Consider the following 20,550-nt stretch of genomic DNA (forward strand, 5'->3'; position numbering starts at 1 on the left):
TTGATACAAATACTCACAATTCTATTATTTAACCAAATATCTGACTTTCCTTTAATGCTGTACACTCTAAAATTACTTAAGAAATCATTATTATTGAGCATGTATCTAAAAATCGAAACACATAAAGATAGTAGGGTCTACATACTTCTTGACCTGTAATGTAATCTATTTCTTTCCTTACAGTAAGGTTAAATCTAATTTCTGCGTGGTTTTCCAACTGCTACCCTAACCAATGCTGCATCAATCAAGTCCCTGAGTTTGGTGACTGGCCAACTGCTCAGAAAGTCCTACATGAAGTGCCCTTGATTCTGCCCAACGAAGACAAACTAAAATTTCGATATCTGACACTAGTTTTATTTGAGACTGCTGCTACTGGTTCTGAGATGATTTCATAGGTTGTCAAGGGAACCCTGGTCACACTGAGACAAGATGAAGTTTAGAGTTCTAAACCTTTAAATTAATCTTTCTCCCAACTCCTTATTTATGAATATAGAGCTCAGAAAGTTAACAAACTAATCAAAGCACAGATGAGAAAAGAGGACCACCACACATAATCAAAATTAATTAAATTAACATACCACACAATGGAGAGGTGGTCTGTTGAGACCCAGGTCTTAGGCACTGCTGAACTCTAAAAGGAAAGAAACAAAAAAATCAAACTTAAAAAATGCATATTTGTTTTCCTCCAAAAGGCTTGAAATTCTTACCAGCTAATGTTTAGAAACATGTAGCATTAGTTTCACTATTTTATGATACATGTTTTTAAATGATTCATTCTTCTAAAGGGTTATACAAAAATATTAAGATATTTACTGCATTAAAATAATTCTGTTATTACTGCTTAGTCGCACTTATATTACCCTTTAAAAATTATTAAAACATCCAGATTCCTTCTTGAGTATAATGTCTAACTTTTTATTACTCTAATACCATGATGGCGAACCTTTTTATAAAAACCGCCCACTTTTGCAGTGCTGGTCAACCTGGTCCCTCTCGCCCACTAGTGGGCGTTCCAGCTTTCATGGTGGGCGGTAGCGGAGCAACCAAACGGGTTGCTTACTTATTTTTAAAAAAGTCACTAGGTAACTAGTATATATACTGCTGGTTAGAAACACAAGGACAAAGGGTCCTAAAAAATGTAACTGCCTGACCAGGTGGTGGCGCAGTGGATAGAGCGTCGGACTGGGATGCGGAGGACCCGGGTTCGAGACCCGAGGTTGCCAACTTGTGCGCAGGCTCATCTGGTTAGAGCAAAAACTCACCACCTTGGACCCAAGGTCGCTGGCTCGAGCAAGGGGTTACTCAGTCTGCTGTAGCCCCATGGTCAAGGCACATATGAGAAAGCATTCAATGAACAACTAAAGTGTCGCAATGCGCAACGAAAAACTAATGATTGATGCTTCTCATCTCTCCGTTCCTGTCTGTCTGTCCTGTCTATCCCTCTCACTGACTCTCTCTCTGTCTCTGTAAATAAATAAATAAAAATAATATATAAAAAAAAAAATGTAACTATTTGCAGAACGCTTAACAATGACGTAACACCCTTTAATCCAGGCTCTCAAGTGGGAGTAATCTATAGCTTATTTATTGGATTTATCAACATTAAGTATTTTATTTAGGAATTACTGTTGTCAATTTCCTTAAAAAATTAAGACAAAAAGAGTGGTTCTAAGATTATATTAGATGTTCAGTAGAGCGATAACTCACAGGAGATAGTTCTTACCATTAACCAAGAACATAAAATGCTAGTGAATGCATCAGTGCTAGAGTTGGAAAAGGGAAAGCTACACAAATAACAAAGGTCAGGCTATATCTCTTGGCCTCTCTTACTATAAGGTGCGACTAATTTTCTCTAATCGTATGAAACAGAAGTGATGTGCGCCATATCTCATCAGAGATACAGAAAGCAATGCATTATCAAATGGATTAGAAAAGAGGGAAACACACACACACTCACGATTGAAAAGACCCAAATTATTTAAAAAAAAAAAAAAAAAAGCTGCAGGATGTGGTATCAATACAGCATCATGCTGCAGATCAAGTCTAGAAATAAGTTATATCTAATTTTATATCACTAAATAAAACATCTGTGTTTACTACAGAGTTGACATTTAACGTTTTGAGGACTTCCAGCAAATATCTGCCCAAAACATTTGACATCAAATAAGATTTTTACCAACAACGAAGTTTGAGAGATTTACCAATTTTGTTTCAAAGCGACTATGGCTATACTGCAACTCCAGTTATAAGAAAATGGTGGGTAACAGCAGAATAGCTTAATAATTTTTGTTCTACATGTGGCAAGCATTCATTAAACAATTGCTTAATGAACTGCAGCACTCTAAGGCAGGGCAACAAATGAGTTGAGCAAAGGTGCATCTATGAAGGGAATAGCTACAGAATAAAGCACTAGCTCCTAAAAGCAAAAGGAATTATGGGTATTTTTAAAAATTAAGTTAAGTTACTTTTGAAGATGATGTGTATATTGAGTTTAAAAAGTTAAGATCTTAACTGAAGACTTTAATGTTAAAAATACAAGAAATAATGTAAGTCCTAAAAGGAAACTTTAACTCACTTTACAGAGGCTATGTATCCCAGTTAAAGACCAAATACTTGATGTCCTAGCAGGGAAGAATAATTAGCAAATTAATTAATCAGGGTTCTGTTTATACTATCAAACCTATTTTTTAAAATTTTAGAGTTGGTAAAACTTCATTCAAGTTTATCAATTAAAACCATGTGATATGTTTGATATTTCATTACTACTGTATATAGCATACCACTCAGATATAACAAGAAGCCCTTGGACATCAGTCCACATTTTCTTATACTTACAACTTTAATCAATGGACAGGCACTTATTTTGAACAAGAAACAATTATTTCTTATTAAAAAGAGTTATTTTCACAAAGTCTCTAGGATCCTCTTTACTTTCTTTAGACATAAGCATCCATGCCTCTGCCTTCCCACATATTTATATTCATTCATTCATTCATTCATTCATTCATATTTTGTCTTTATCTCTCTCTCTCTCTCTCTCTCTCTCTCTCTCACACACACACACACACACACCAGCCATACTGCACCAACTCAGCAGTCACATCCAAGCAACTATATATTATTTCTCCTTTCATGCCTCACTGCGTTCATCATGTTACTATTTCAGTAGATTCTTTAAAAAAAAAGATTACCACAACAGATAAGGCACTGGTATGATGGCTTAGTTTAGGCAGAAAAGTCAGTCCTGAACGAACTTGGTAATCCCGGAATCCTCCAGCTACAGAAAGCGTGGTTAAATTTATGTGTCTAGCATTTAGAATCCAATAGTTGTTCACAGTCATATAAAAATCTGGCAGAAAAAAAAAACATTAAAAATTAGTAGTCATTCCCTGCAACAATAAGATATCTATAATATTAATATTCTGCTTTCCCCATTAAATCTGATTACAAATACTAAGAGTTACTACAGGCATCAACAATAAAAAAAAGATACCCAAATTAGATCTCTACATTCCACAAGGACGCTATTTGTTCATGAACCATACAATACAAGAGGAAGAAAAACCCTAAAGTTCTTTCAAAGATAAAGTTTACCACGCTAAAGAGATGTGCATCTTCCTAACTGGGCAGTGTCCCTGCTTATGGGGCTGGCAGCTCTCTCCTGCAGCCAACCACCACACAGGTACTATTTAAGTTCTTAAAATTAATATTTATCAAGACAATAATGTTCCTATTAGTCTGGAACTACACAGCTGTGGAAAATCTGAGGGTTGAGATTCTATCCCTTTAGTGCCATCAGCAGCTCAAAGGGAAGAACCTGCAGATACTTTTCCCACTTTTTCTTTGAACAGTGAGAAAATTTTAGTGTCAGGATGAGGTCAGGACAGGGAAGTTCTCATTTCCTATTCTGATTATTAAAACTTAATGCCGTTTTATTCTGGTATTTGATCCCACACTAAGGGCTTCAAATATTTTGGAACACCTCCCATAAAGATCTCAGTGCCCTTACTCAGATCGTGACCAAGCAAAGCCATTTCTAACATCTGCAAGGCCTAGGATAACAGTACTGCAGGGGTACACATGCCTGCAATATGCCTAAATATAAGTCAAAATTCCATCTGACAAACTATTAAATATATTTTCTTAGCCTACCTCGTCAAATATAGGAAGTCCCTGGGTTATAAACTAGATAGGTTCTGTAGATTTGAAGATGTTTAATTATTTATAGGCACAGAAAGGTAAAAATAAATACTATGTTAAGAAAACATCTAAGTTGTATTTAATAGGTAAATGTACCTGTTCCAACTTACATACAAATTCAACTTAAGAACAAACCCACAGAGCCTATCTCATTCCTAATCCAGAGACTGCCTGTATATCATCCAAATAACCTAGGAGGCCAGGTTCAAATGAAGAAGTCTAGGACACCTCAGCGTTGGACGCTGGATCGCGGCAGCACGGGGGGGAGCAGGTGCCTGGCCCAGCGCTGTGCTGTCTGTCTCTTCCCACCCCAGTTCCACCTTGCATCGTCAGGGCCTGACTCTATCCGAGCTGTCTGGACCTCGTGCAGAGCCTCTCCCTGGCCACAAGTCAAGCTTAGGGTTGTGTATACCTGCCCTCAGATCCAGGTAAGAGGCCCCCATGGCCCTGGAAGCGGGCTTGGGGCATAGAGGCTTGGCCATCTGGAACACCGTCTTCCAGTCAAGGCACTGCCCTCGGTGGGGAGGCTGCTGGGCTGCACACGGAAGCCCTGTGGGGAGGGCAGCGCCAGAGCAGCCCTCTAACTGCCGGGCCCAAGGCCGGGCCTCCTTTCCCCTTGTTCAGGGCAGTGCTGCCACCAATTATAAACAGAATCCATTTCTGGAGTCCACACGAGTCCCCTAAAAACCTAAAATCTACCACCCTTGAACTTTTGTTTTCACATTCTAATTCTGGCTTAATGCATTAAAAAGGAAACAGAATAAACAGGAAAGAAGCTTGTCCGTCACAGTAACACCTTCACCCAAAGACTCAGTTTCAGCCTGAGCCTTTAGAGTCAGACCATCACTATCCTTCAGAACAATAAAACCTGACTCCTGAAAGTTGCCCTTAAGTAATTTTTAAAGTGTATTTTGAGTAATTCCAATTTAACTTACTTGGCTCATCTACATATAAAACGCAGTAAGAGAAAGAGTTCTCAATTATGTTGACAAGTAGTATGACTTTTCTGTGCCTTCGATGTTTTTTTCTAGACCTATAGGTCATTTATAATTATTAGAATTACTAAAACAGATGTAAAAAACTTCAATAACACTACAATTTTTTATTGAGAGATTTCTACAGGAAAAGAGCTAAGTGTAATAAGAAAATTATATCACTGTTAAGTACTATTGAATCAGATATTCCAGCAAAAAAGTTACTCCTTGGCAATGTTAAGATAGGTGCTTTGAACAACTACTACTTTGATTTGGAGTCACCAGGGTATATTCTCACTTATCAACAAAAGTTTCATCACAACTAAGATTATGCAAATTTTGATAGGGTAAAAAGTTGAGTAAATTTACTAATCAAGAAAAAAAGTTATTTCTTTCTAAAGATTTTCTTCTCTTCACATAATATAGCAATAAACAATGAAGATAATATTTGACTATAATAAAATGTTGGATAGGCATTTAATTCTTATTTTATAATATTATCACTATCTGATTACATGGCAGCAATCATAAACTCCTACTATCTATTCAAAATTCTTGCAATATTATACCATTCTCCATAATTTTATTTCCTCTACTATAGTAATGTACTTCAATCCAGAATTGGTATAGCATGCAAAAGTTAAGAACACAGGCCCAGGAATAAGTTTACCAGGGTCAAATACTGGCTTCACTAGTTTGCCACATAACTTTGGGTAAAAACTTTATCTTGGATTCCTTATTCCTATCCATAAACATGGGATAACAATTATACCTACCTAAAGGAACCACTATAAGGATTAAGTGACATAATAAGACATCATGTCAAGTTCTTAACACAATATCCAAAATATAGTAAAAGCTCGATAAATATTAGCAATTCTACCTCACCACATAAAGTGTTAGCAACTAGTTAAAAACAAGACATTTCTACTATTTTACTGAAAAATAAGCTTATGTTGAACAGAGTACTGGAAAGTTAATAAAATATAGTAAGTTTAAACATACTTTAAGAGACAGGGACGCCTGACCAGGCGGTGGCGCGGTGGATAAAGTGTCGGACTGGGATGCGGAGGACCCAGGTTTGAGACCCTGAGGTTACCAGCTTGAGCACGGGCTCATTTGGTTTGAGAAAGGCTCCCCAGCTTGGACCCAAGGTCGCTGGCTTGAGCAAGGGGTTACTTGGTCTGCTGAAGGCCCACGGTCGAGGCACATATGAGAAAGCAATCAATGAACAACTAAGGTGTCACAATGAAAAACTATTATTGATGCTTCTCATCTCTCTCCGTTCCTGTCTGTCTGTCCCTATCTATCCCTCTCTCTGACTTTCTCTCTGTCTCTGGAAAAAATAAAAAAAGAGACAGGCGTCATCCTCAAGCACAATAAACTGAAGCCTAAGTACCTAGAAATTACAAGACATATGCCATCCATGTTACGATGCTATAGGCAGAGAAAACTAATAGCAGTTTCAAAGATGAGTCTGAATTCAAAGTCACAGGGATACTCAGAACTGGAGGTGATTTGAAACTGAGCTTCTTCACACATGGATGGATGTATAGCAAACTCTAAAAGGAGTAGCTACAAGGATTTATTTTATTCTAAACAACAATGGGGAAGTCAGCGTTTACCTAACCATACTCACCTGTAATGAAACGATCTAATGGCATCACAGGAGCAATGTGAGGGGTGGCTTGTGTAATAAGAAGATTTATCAGATCTTGTTTAAAATTTTTCAATGTAAGTAATGCTCTTGCAACAAGGCCACCCATAGAATGACCAATTATTGCCACACTTTTTGGAGCAAATTCTTGACCCTATTAAAAAAATCATCAAAGCATAATTAACACTTAATATCATAATAACAATATTAAATACTTCTCTCTAAATATGAAAAATTTTATAGAAAAAATTATACTATTTATCTAATCTCCTATCATAAGATATAAACATATTTTCATATACTTGTAATCACTGTATACATACTATTTTGTTTAGTATACAAACAGTGTTAACAGCTATGCTTTGAATTTCTAAACCAAAATCAGAAAACTTGGGTCTAGAAAATCATGTTTTACCATTTGTTTTATTGGAGGTAAAAGGTCTTATTATATTAGGCGTATAGCAGAATATTAGATTTTATAGGAACATTTAATTAAAATTGGAAATACCACAGAAAAATTATGGTTGCCATAGCAATATACTACCTCATCATAATGATATATCTTATATCAAATTATTTCCCTATTATACACCTGGGTTTAAAAATAAACCAACATTCTGTAACATTTATTCACTGACAATTACATATTTTATTTCTTAAATAAGTATTGCATTAAAAACAATCTTCTCTGTCTCCACACAGTATCCTGTTTCAATATGAAACATTTCCTCATCATCCTCCATACTGACCCTTCATCTATGCCTTCTCTCCTGTTACTCTGAATAAACTGGACCTTGCACAGAAAACAATGAACACAGTAAGCCTAAAATTGCTATTCTCAGAATGGACTGCATATAGGGTTGGCTCTGCTCTGAGGTTTGGGTCCTTAGATTGTGGGAGAACCCACAATCATTTAGTTTCCTAAATGATAAAAATGGCTCACTATGCTAAAACTGTGCAAACAGTATCTTTTATGCTGAACACTACTGTCTTTCTGGTTGGGATTTTGGTACGTAGTAAGCACAGGGAGTATATATATCCAGCCCCCAATAAAAATACTGGCTACTACGTCTCTTAATGAACTGCTCTCATAGACAACACTTCACACGTCACAATTTGTTATTGTAGGAATTAAATGCGTTCGGTGTGACTCCGCTGCAAGAGGACTTTTGGAAGCTTGCACCTGCATTTCCTCTGGCCTTCAACCCATGCACCTTTTCTCTTTGCCGATTTTGCGTTGTATCCTTTCCCTCTGATAAATAACAACACAAATACAAGTACATGCTAAGTCCTGTGAGTCGTCCTGGAGAATCCTAGAGCCTGGGAATGGCCTTGGTGATCCCCAACACAGGCCTAACCTCAGCAGAAGCCAAACACAACAGATGTGCTCTGAAAGCTATCCCCTTTGGCCTCTCAAGTGCATCATTCCAGCAATTCTTCCCATTTTCTTCTTGCATCGTTGTTTTTCCCTCTCTAACAAGAGATCTCACTACTGAATCTAACAAGATTCTCACTACTGTACAAATATGCTGTTCCTCTCCCTTCAAAAATAGATAGCTCTCTTTTTATTCCTACTTCCCCCTTAGTGACCACACCTTTCTCTACATCTCTCTTTTTATTTATTCATTTTAAAGAAAGAGACAGAGAAAGAAGTGGGGGAGGAGCAGGAAGCATCAACTCCCATGTGTGCCTTGACCAGGCAAGCCGAGATTCAAACTGGCGACCTCAGTGTTCCAGGTCGACGCTTTATCCACTGCGCCACCACAGGTCAGGCCTCTACATCTCTTTACAGGACCTCTGTACAGTGATAAATAGAGGGGGTGAGAGCAGATAGAAGCTGAAAAATGGAGAAAGAAAAAAACTACCCTGTATACATTAAAGACATGTGATTACATATTGTGAATAACACTTATGGAAATCTCACTTTGTGATTGCCTCTTATTTATCTTATCCAATAAACATCTTATCAAATCATAATGGTCCTTAACTTAATATGGCTTGTTTTCTCCCATAGTACTATGCATAATACAATCCCTTGGGGTGAGGAAGTCTGCTTCTATTCCTACTATACCGAGTTTTGTGTTGTTTTTTTAATCATGAATGGGTGCTGAAGACAGTCAAATGCATTTTCATCTATGAGATGATCCTGTGATGGATTACAGGATTGAAACTTGAATATTACATCAACTTTGTGTTTTTGGCATGAATCCCATTTGGTCATGATGTATTAAACTTCAAAATCTTGCTGAATTTGATAGCCTAATGATGAGGATTTTATATCTATGTTCATGAGGGATAGTAGGTCTCCATTTTCTTTACAAAGAATGTCACAGTCAGAGTCAGAATTTGTTGGCTTCTTAAAATAAAAGTGCTCTCTCTTCCTCTATTTTCTAAAAGAGTTTGCATAAGATGGGTATTATTTATTTCTTAAATGCTTGATGGAATTCAACACTAAAAATTATCTGGCCCTAGATTTTTCTTGGCAGTAAAATTTTTAATTACTTATTCAAAAAATTTTAAACAGACTTAGGGTTAGTCAGAGACCCTGTTTCTTCTGGTATCTGTTTTGTAATTTATCTTTTAAGGGATTTGTACATTTATCTGAGTTGTCAATTGTATTGTATAAAGTTGTTCATAATGTTCCTTTAATATCGTCTCAATATCTGCAGACTCTCGAGTGATGTTCCCTCTTTCATTCCTGATATTACTTTGTGTCCCGTTTTTGTTTTTGTTTTTTTGCAATTAGTCTAGCTATGAGTTTATTAATTTTATAGATGTTTTTTAAAAACCAGCTATTGGTATCTATTTTTCTTTAGTTTTTTTTTTTTCTATTTCATTGATTTCGATTCTCACCTGCATTGTTTCCTTCCTGGTCGGCAAACTGCAGCTCGAGGGCCACATGCGGTTCTTTGGCCCCTTGAGTGTGGCTCTTCCACAAAATACCACGTGCGGGCGCTACCTTGATAAGGAATGTACCTACCTATATAGTGTAAGTTTAAAAAATTTGGCTCTAAAAAAAAATCTCAATCGTTGTACTGTTGATATTTGGCTCTGTTGACTAATGAGTTTGCTGACTACTGCTACACTTCTACTTAGAGTGTGCCTTACTCTTCTTTCTCCAGCTTCTGAAGTTGAAAGATCACTACTTTTAAACCTTGTTCCTATCTAATATAAACACGTAAAATTATTTATTTCCTCTAACGACTATTTTAGTCTTATAAATTTCCATGTGGTGCTTTTACTTTAATTCAGTTCAAAACGTTTTTACCTCCTTGTTATCAATAATTCTATTACTTGGGACATCAAATTGAAGGGGAACTTTGTGCATATTTGCAATCTGTCCCAACTCAAACTGATGTGTCTTCTGACATTGAATGACAAAACGATGAAATTCAAGGACCTTCTGCTCAAAGCTTTCAGGCATCTTTTGGGCAAGTCTGGTGTGTATATGCATGCTGAGTCCATCCGTTTCATGAACCTGAAGCGTCCATTGTGTCCTCCTTTGAAATCAGTATCTTCTTTTTCATCAGCAATTCTTCTTGCCTCATACTGAACCATCTTTGTGGACACAGGAATTCCAATTGCCCTTTGCTCTTCAATCCATATCTTCAATGTCCTCTCTAAACCAGGCCATTTTGCTGACTTGCCTTTTTGTCTTCTGCGTGGCGTTTTCAGTAGGGTTTCCTCTTCCTGTAGCCAGTCTCAGATTGATTTCTCAGTTGGAGGAGGGCCAAACTTATGTTCAGCAGCACGATTTCCATTCACTTTTGCAAACTGGATCACTTTTAACTTAATCTCAACACTGTACAAAAATGTTTTCTGAGCCACTTCTTAGTAGAACATGGCAAAACGTAACCTATCATAATATGCCGGTAACAAGTGCGAAACAATGAGCGCAAAGACAAGAAGCATGAAAAAGCAGGAAATGCAAGTAAAAACTCTACAACCACTGTATTAAGATGCACCCAGTTTTTATACCCCAAACTTTTTGGAAAAAGGGTGCGTCTTATACATGGCGAAGTACAGTAATTCTATGATCTGAAAATAAACTGTGTAATTTCAATCCCTTGAAATTTATTAAGACTTGTTTTATGGTCTAGCATATCTTAGTTCCACGTGCACTTAAAGGAATATATACTGCTCACAAAAATTAAGGAATATTTCAAAATGTCTATAAAGCTATAAATATCCCCTAATTTTTGTAAGCAGTAGAGTTTCTGCACTTCTAGGATGTAGTGGTCTCTAAATGTCAATAGGTTAAGCTGGTGAACAGTATTCAAATCTTTCATACCTTACTGATTTTCTGTTTTTTGGGTCAGAGGAGGGGAGGCAGAGACAGACTCTCACGCATGCACCCCAACCGGGATCTACCCAGCAAGCCCACTAGGGGGTGATGCTCTGCCCATCCGAGGCCCTTGCTCCATTGCAACCGGAGTCATTTTTTACCTCCTAAAGCAGAGGCCATGGAGCCATCCTCAGCGCCCAGGGCCAACTTGCAATCAAGACATGCTACAGGAGGGGAGGGGAGGGAAAAAGTATGGAGGGGAACGAAGAGGAGGGAAGAGAAAGAGATATATATATATATATAGAGAGAGAGAGAGAGAGAGAGATGTGAGAGGGGGAGGGGTGGAGAAGCAGATGGGCGCTTCTCCTGTGTGCCCTGGCCGGGAATTGAACCCAAGACTTCATAGGCTGGGCTGACTCTGAGCCAACCAGACAGGGCCCTGATTTCCCGTCTGTTTATTTTAGCATATATCAAGAGTATTGTTGAAATCTGTGGATTTACCTTTTCCTTTAGTTTATTTTGCATAGTCTTTATTGTCCTTCCTTCCAAACCAGTCATCTGTAGAGTTCAATCTGCTTAAAGCCTACCTACTAAATTTTTTACTTCTAATATGTACAGGGTTCGGCAAAAGTAGCTTTACAGTTGTTTGTACGGAAAATTGTACAATTAATAAATAATACAAGAACTGTGTTTTGCACACTTGCAATTGTAAACCTACTTTTGCCCCATCCTATATTGTTTCACTTCTAGATTTTCCTTTTTGTTTTTAAAAAATAGTTTCCACGTCTCTTCTGAGATTCCCCCTCTCTTCCCTTGTTATGCATCTTTTCCTTTAAATCCTTAACTTTGATATATTTAACGCTTATATTCAAGTATTGTTAAGGTGGACACTGGAGTAGCTCTTACTTTGGGATAGGAGTAGTCCTAAATAATGTCCTTCCCGGGGTCTCAACTGATTGAATGCCCAGTGTGTTCAGATAGGGCTTTCCACCGTAGCTGGTCAGAACTCCTGCTTCCCAGCACTACGTGGCCTCTGAACTCTCCATTCAGCTCACCTTCCCCTGGCTTCTGCCAGGACTTGCACTGTGACATAGCAAGAGTGGTAGTGGCTCACCCAAGCAGGCAGAGAAGTTTATCTTTGACCTGTTTAGAACTGCTGGCACAGAATCATTTCTGCTTTTTTCAACTGCACCTGAGGCGGACACACCCATCACTTCCTCCTTGGTGTGCCACTGCCTTGTACTTTTTGACTTGTGCATGTACAGCACAGCATTCAGGGGCTCAAAGAAAATGTCTAGAGCTCTTATCTCTGCCTAATTTTCTTCTTTTGTACACCCAAATCAAAAACCTAGCTGATTTCAGGAGCCCTACATTCCAGTCTCTGCATCTTTTGGCTCAGTGATATCAATGTGCTCTGTTTGAGCCCCACCTACCTATGTGACCTAAAAATGCCTCTGGGCAGAAAGCCAGAGCCATGGAGCTCACCTCACGTGTTATCTTTCTTTCAGAAATCAGTCCTCTGCTGACTGGTTGCTTTCCTACACGTGAAAACATGTAATTCAAGTAACTTGGTTTTATAGCTGTTTACCCAAGGAGTGGTCTACTCTCATACCAGTTACACAGTCATACTAGAAACAGAAAGTCATACTAATGGTTTTTAGGAACTACATTGCACTCCTAATTTATTTATAATAGTTAAAAGAATTTTTTCCCTCAATTCACAAGAAAGGTTTCCTGTAAATGCAACTTAAACTTCAAAGACTACCAGATTTCAAAATGAGTCACACACACATACATACACACACACACAACCTTTGTGCCATCTTTGCTTTAATTTCCATATAAACAATTGATTTAAAATATGCTGAGTTCCTTTCAAAAAGAAAGAAGCTAGCAGACTGATCACTCTGATGTGCAAGTTCATCTCCTACCTTATAGAGTTTGAGAATTGTTTTAATGCATTCATGTACAAACTTGGTCTGCTTCTGAAGGCTTCCACCATACAGTGCCACCAGTTCTTCATTGAAATTCACACTAAAGAAGTCAAAGTGGTACTTGAATTCAATGTCCTCTGCTTTTCTCAGTGCGATAGAGCCAATAGAACGAACTGCAAAGGAAAAGGAGAAAGTGTGCATTCAACAAAACTTTTTAAAGTTTCATCCAGTCTTGTTTCTTTTTTTTTTTTTTTTTGTATTTTCCTGAAGTTGGAAACGGGGAGGCAATCAGGCAGACTCCCGCATGCACCCGACCGGGATCCACCCGGCATGCCCACCAGGGGGCGATGCTCTGCCCATCTTGGGGCGTCGCTCTGCTGCAATCAGAGCCATTCTAGTGCCTGTGGCAGAGGCCACAGAGCCATCCTCAGCATCCGGGCAAACTTTGCTCCAATGGAGCCTTGGCTGCAGGAGGGGAAGAGAGAGACAGAGAGGAAGGAGAGGGGGAGGGGGAAGAGAGAGACAGAGAGGAAGGAGAGGGGGAGGGGTGGAGAAGCAGATGGGCGCTTCTCCTGTGTGCCCTGGCCGGTAATCGAACCTGGGACTCCTGCACACCAGGCCGACACTCTACCACTGAGCCAACCGGCCAGGGCCGGTCTTGTTACTTAACAAATAATTTTATCCCATACCCTGAATATAAAAACCCTATTTGAGGACATCCTTTAACAGTATCAATTTAGAAGAACCAACCAATGTGGAGGGTATATGCCTTGTGTCCTAAATATTTTTAATTATCGATAGATAAAAAGTGAACAGGTCATTCATTCTCTACCTGCTTTCCCTTCAGTAATGGCAATAATAAATAAAAGGGAGAGGAAGAATTCTTTGAAGAATAAGAAATAGGAATTTCATCACACTTGAGTATTTTAAGAATGAGAAAATTTCTACCAAAAATAAAGTCTGCCTATCACTTGGTTTAGGTACTCATGCTTGATTTGTCTCTTACACATCCAATCCACATGAAAATCCTATTATGATGTGTCTTCTAAATACATCCTCAGCTGAGTCTTTTCACTTTAGTGCTCATTGATTGTTTCTCATAGGTGCCTTAACTGGCAATCCCAGGGCTTCGAACTTTGTGACCTCAGCATTCCAGGTCGATGCTCTCTCTTATCCACTGCGCCACCACAGGCTGACTTCTCCCCATTCCTAGCACTACCTCTCCAATCCAAGCCCCATCATCTCCTCCCTGAACCAGCCTAACAGTTTCCTAACGCGTGCCGTTGCCGCCATTTTAGATTTAACTTTGTAACAACCCTTTCACAGAATTTATTCATTGGTTATATGAACTGGCTTTAAAAGTTGCAGTGTATAGTTTAGAAAACAAAATACCATGTTTGCCATTTCATTTTTTAACATGTACAGTTCATATACTATACAATTCATCATGTAAAGTGTATAATCACTTTTCATATAGTTATAAAATTATTTCTGCAATCTAAACTTAAGACATTTTTAAAATCATCCCCAAAAGAAAACTGTTCTCATTAACAGTCACTCCTCATTCCTCTTTTCCTAATTCCAGGAAAGCTCTAAACTACTTTCTGTCTCTATGAATTTGCCTATTGTGGACATTTCTATAAATAGAATCATGTAATATATGGTCTTTTATTGTGTTTTCAAAGTTCGTCCATACTGCAGTGTTATTTATGTATTAGTAACCAATTCCCTTTTATTGCTGAATAATATTCCATTATATGGATATATCACACTTTATTCATCCATTCACTAGTTGCTAGACATCTGGGTTGTTTCTACTTAGTAGCTATTAAGAACAGCACTGCTATGAACATTTGTATAGAAGTTTTGGTATGTTTTCATTTGTCTTGGGTAGATATCTAGTGGCAGAATTGTTAGGTCATATTAACTCTTTGTTTTATATTCTGGAGAACTGTCAAACTGCTTTCCAAAGGGGCTGAACTATTTCACATTGAAGGTTTCAATTTCTTCACATCCTCAACAATACTTGTTATAATCTATCTCTAGATTATAGTTACCCCAGTGGGTATAAAATGTTATTTCATTGTGGTTTTGATTTGCAGTTCCCTGAAGATGAATGATATTTAGTATCTTTCCTACTTCCACTCTTGCTCCTTTGCAACATAGTCTCTACACAGCAAAGCCAGAGATAACATCTTGAAAAAATACAAGGCATTTACTAGATAGGTTAAAATTTTAAATCTGACAATTCCAATGTTGTCAAGAATGTAGACCAAAGGGAAGTATTATGTACTGTTTCTGGGAGTACAAGTTAATATAACCAGTAAAAATAAAAGAATAGACAAACAGTGGCATGGACTTATACTCCTATGATACGTATCTTACAGAAACAGGATTATGTGCTCAAAATAAGAAGAATGTTCATTATTTGTAAGTGCCAATAAAGGTAAACATCACAAATTCCAAAAATAGAATAAACTATGGTAGAGCCATACAATAAAATAATACAGTGTGAAGAAAATGAATGATCACAGCTCATATGACAACTGGATAGATTTTTAAAAACAATGTAAGTATAAGAAACCAGACATAAAAGAAAACATACTGAATGATTATATCTACAAGTTTAAAAATAGCCCCAAATAAGTAGCTTATATTAGAAATACAAATTTAGATGCTAAACTATTTTTAAAAGTCAAGGAAATTACTACCTTAAAATTATGACTGTAGTTACATCTAGAAAAAGGGGAGGGAGTTTAAATCAGGAAGGGGCGATTTTAAATGGGGTTTCCAAGGTGCTGGCAACCTTTGATTTCTTGACTTGGGTCTTGGTTCCATTGGTATTCATTTTATATTTTTTAACCAAATATCTGCATTCCAAGCATTTCTCTGTATATTTCAGATACAGAGATTAACAAAACAATCAGAATGTATAATTTTCTACCCAAAACTCTCCAAAAGTTTCCCATCACACTTAGATCAAAATTCAGTCTTTTCCACAGCTTAGATGACGCAGCCCGTGGCTGCTTTTCCATTGTCATCTCTTCACTTTCTCCAGTTTCAGTAGCCCTGAATTCACCAAGCGTGCTCCCGTCTCAGGGCTTTCCCCCTAAGAGTCACATACCTCAGTCCCTTGCTGCCTTTAAGTCTCTGCTCAAATGTCATTGCCTCATAGTGGTCTTTCCTGCCTGGCCCTGTTTATCCTCTCTACCCCCTCCTATGCTTTATTTTTCACTCAAAATTTTAACATTACTGACATATGTGTTTGATGTCTGTCTTCCCAACAAGAATGTCAGTTTGACCAAAGAAATGACATTATCTGGCTTGGTCTGTTTTGGATCCCTAATACCTAGAATACTGCCTAGCTCATGGTAGGTAACCCATAAATATAAGCTAGATAAATAAACATGTAAGTAATTATAGGAAATGTTGAAATAATTTTCCTCTCATTAATAACCAAAAAAGCAGATTTTAGCTGAAATTACTTCTAGGTTACTAGTGTTATGCCAGAAATAACTGCTGTATCTCTAAGCCAAGATTCAATTTGGAATCTGTGCATATAACTTCTCTAACCTTACCTTCCTTTGTTCCCTCAGTATTTTAGATTTCTAACTTGTTTTTCTTTTGACAGTTAATACTATACTAATTTCAGATGTACAGCATCGTGGCTAGACATTTATATAACTTACAAAATAATTACTTGATAAGTCTAGTACCCTGCCCCAACCCCATACATAGTTATTACAATAGTATTGACTATATTCCCTAAGCTGTACTTTATACCCCTGTGACTATTTTGTAACTGCCAGCTTGTACTTCTTAATCCCTTCATTTTTCATAACCAGCGCCCCCAAACCCCCACCCGTTAGGCAAACATCAGTTTGTTGTGTTTATATGAATGTGTTTGTTTTGTGCACTTATTTTTTTTAGATTCTACATATAACTGTAATCATATGGCATTTGTCTCTGACTTTTCTCCTTAGCATAATACTCTCTAGGTCCATCCATGTTGTTGTAAATGGTAAGAAAGATTTCAGTCCTGGTCGGTTTGCTCAGTGGATAGAGCATCAGCCCAGCATACAGACATCCTGGGTTTGATCCCTGGTCAGGGCACATGAGAAGCAACCATCTACTTCCTTTCCCCTCCCGCTCCCCTCTCTTCTCCTCTCACAGCCAGTGGCTCAACTGGTTCAGGTGTTGGCCCTGGGTGCTGACAATAGTTTGATTGGTCTGAGTGTTGGTCAAAGGCACTGAGAATAGCTCAGTTGATTTGAGCATCGGCCCCAGATGGGGGTTGCTGGGTGGATCCCAATCGAGGCACATGAGGTAGTCTGTCTTTTTACCTCCCCTCCTCTTATTTAAATTTTTTTTTCATTCTTTTTTATGGCCAAGTACTCTTTTATTTTATATATATGTACCACAGCTTCCTTACCCATTCATTTTTTGGTTGGAGCATTTAATGAATTTCCATTTAAAGCAACTGAAAGATACACAGCTCTTGCCATTTTACTTTTTCTAATTTTTTTGTAGTTCTTTATTCCTTTCTTCTTTTGCTCTCTTCTCTTGTATGTTGATGACTTTCTGTAGTGTTGTGTTTGAATTCCTTTCTCTTTATTTCTTGTCTATCTCTTGATTTTTGGTTTGTGGTTAGTATGGCATTCATTTATACCAACCTATGTTTTTTCAGTCTATTTTAAGTTGATGGTCACTTAAGTTCCTACACATTCTAAGATCTCTACCAATTTTACTCACCCCCTCCATGTTTATGTCTTTGTCATTATTTTTTCCTTTTTGTGTGTGTTTGTGTGTATCCCTTAATTTACTGTTGTAGTTACACATGATCCTCCCACCTCCGCCGTTTAACCTTTCCACTAGCTTTAGTGTTGGATGATCCACTGCTTTTATTGTGTTCACTTTTGTCAGGGACAATTTTTTTCCATTGTGATATTTTCTTGTTTATATATTTTTCTTTTTATTAAAGAAGTCCCTTTAATATTTCTTATAATACTGGTTTGCTCCTTCAATTCTAAATGATAGCCTTGCTGGACAGAGTAACCTTGCTTGTAGGTCACTGTACTTCACCACTTTGAATATCTCATGCCAGTCCCTTCTGCGCTGCAAAGTTTCTGTTGAGAAATCAGCTGAGAGTCTCATGGGAGCCCCCTTGTAGGAAACTGTTTTTCTCTTGCTGCTTTTAAGATTCTCTCTTTAACCTCTGGAATTTTGATTATGATGTGTCTTGGTGTGGGCCTTTTTGGGTTCATCTTGTTTGGGACTCTCTGCACGTGCTCTAATTGTATGTCTGTTTCCTTCACCAAATTGGAGAAGTTTTTGGTCATTGTTTCTTCAAATAGGTCTTCAATCATTTGCTATGTCACTTCTTCTGATGCCCCTATGATGTAAATGTTATGCTTGATGTTGTACCAAAGGTCACATAAACTATCCTCATTTTTAATTTTTTTTTTTTTTTGTTATTCTGATTGGGTGTTTTCTGCTACACTTTGCCTTCCAAATCACTGATTTGATCCTCTGTTTCATCTGCTGTGATTCCATCTAATGTATTCTTCGTTTCTGACTGGTTCTTTATGTTTTCTATCTCCTTTTGTTTCCTATCTTTTTGTTGAAGTTCTCACCAAAACTAGCTATTCTTCCCTTAAGTTCATTGAGCATTCTTCTAACCATCACTTTGCAATCTGCATCTGGGAAATTGGCTGGTCTCCATTTTGGTTAGTTCTTTTTCTGGGGTTTAGTTTTCTTCTTTCATTTGGGACATGTTTATCTCCTTATTTTAGCTACTTTCTGTGTTTCTCAGTAGATCTCTTACATCTCCCAGTCTTGGCAGAGTGGCCTTAGGTAGTAGGTGCCCTGTTAGGCCCAGTGGCAGTCTCCCTGTTTACCTGAGCCAGGTGTTTCCGGGGTGCCCCTTGTGTGGGTTGTGTATGCTTTCCTGTTATAGCTGGACCTTGACTGCTACGGTTATGTCTGTGTGTGTGAATTTACTTTAGCAGGGCCTGGGTGCCTGCCAAGGTCACCCTTTGGGCGAGTCATTTGTGGAGTTAACTGGGTGGTGCTTTGGTGTGGTCTGAAGCTAGCCACCAGGTTTGTCGGTTCTGGGACCCCTGGAGAGGAGTTCCAGTGCAGACAACAGTCACCTGCTGCCTGTGTCTGCCTAGTTGGAGCTACAACGTGATCTGTGTTCAGCTTGTAAGTGCACGGGAGTGATTATGTTATAAACCAACGACAGCTGCCACTAGTGCAGGGTCTGAGACCACTTAGTGAGAGGTACAGGGCACACTAAAGCTAGCCGCTGGTTGTTTGGGGTTTGTGAACTATTGAGGTTTTAGGAAAGTCTGCAGTGCCGACTCAGGCCAGCCATTTGTGTAGATTAGTCTCTGAACAAAGGTTGGGCTGGGCAAGTGAACTGGGTAGGGCAGGGTCTCAGAGAATCTCCAGGGACCATTGTTAGCCAGGTTGATGAAGACTCAGACTTGGTGCTCACCCGTACCCACAGGCTGGGTGAATAGAGAGCTCAATATAAGATAAACGGTGCCTGCCTTTAGTCCAGGAGAGAGCTGTTCCTCTATCCCTTGCACTGAAACCAGACAATTCAGTTCTTCTCCATGTGTTTTTGGTACTTTCTGAGCTTCTGTTCCTTCTGTAGAGCTAAGGCGAGTGTTTATGACTGAGGGAGTCTGTGCTCAGCCCTCTAAGAGGACACCTGAGTCTACAGCAGCCTTCTGTCTCACCCGAACTAAATCCCTGCTGATTTTCATTGCCAGCTGTTGGGGGGACTCTTCTTAATGTCACTGGTGCTCCAGGCAGGGGAGCCTGGAGTGGGACTGAGACCAGTGGTGGCATTCAAATAATTTAACAACTGGTTCTCTGCCCTAATGATTATTTTAAGTATATATATATATATATATATATATATATATATATATATATATATATATATACTGAAAGGTAGTTGATTATTTCATGCATTTTAATACTTAAGTAAGAATAATAAAAGGTATACAAAACTAGATTGTAAGAATTTTAAAATATTAATAAAAAATGTTAAATAATACCTGACAAAAAACAATAAAACCATTATTTAAGATTATTTCCATATGCCTGACCAGGCAGTGGCGCAGTGCATAGAGCCGTCAGACTGGGATGCAGAAGACCCAGGGTCAAAACCCCGAGGTTGCTGGCTTGAACATGGGCTCATCTAGCTTGAGTGCAGGCTCACCAGCATGAACCTATATAGGGTCATCGGCTTGAGCATGGTATCATAGACATGACCCCATGGTTGCTGGCTTGAGCCCAAATGTTGCTGGCTTGAGTCCAAGGTTGCTGGCTTGAGCAAGGGGTCACTCGCTCTGCTGTAGCCCCCATCCCCATCAAGGCATATATGAAAAAGCAATCAATGAACAACCAAGGTGTCGCAATGAAGAATTAATGCTTTTCATCTCTCTCCCATCCTGTCTGTCTGTCCCTATCTGTCCCTCTCTCTGT

The 20,550-nt window shown here is 38.4% G+C and overlaps 1 protein-coding gene across 1 annotated transcript in view; it reads right to left on the bottom strand.

The window, feature by feature from the left end:
* Positions 1-20,550, bottom strand: part of PGAP1 (post-GPI attachment to proteins inositol deacylase 1) — an 88,356-nt gene that overhangs the window by 58,692 nt on the left and 9,114 nt on the right. The window contains exons 3-6 of the mRNA XM_066346361.1: positions 13,048-13,223; positions 6,814-6,985; positions 3,192-3,349; positions 579-631 (exon numbers count right to left, since the gene is read on the bottom strand). Coding sequence (XP_066202458.1) covers positions 579-631; positions 3,192-3,349; positions 6,814-6,985; positions 13,048-13,223 — 559 coding nt within the window. The remainder of the gene's footprint in view (positions 1-578; positions 632-3,191; positions 3,350-6,813; positions 6,986-13,047; positions 13,224-20,550) is intronic.

Source organism: Saccopteryx leptura, chromosome 7 (assembly GCF_036850995.1).
Source record: "Saccopteryx leptura isolate mSacLep1 chromosome 7, mSacLep1_pri_phased_curated, whole genome shotgun sequence".
In the NCBI taxonomy this organism is placed as follows: domain Eukaryota; kingdom Metazoa; phylum Chordata; class Mammalia; order Chiroptera; family Emballonuridae; genus Saccopteryx; species Saccopteryx leptura.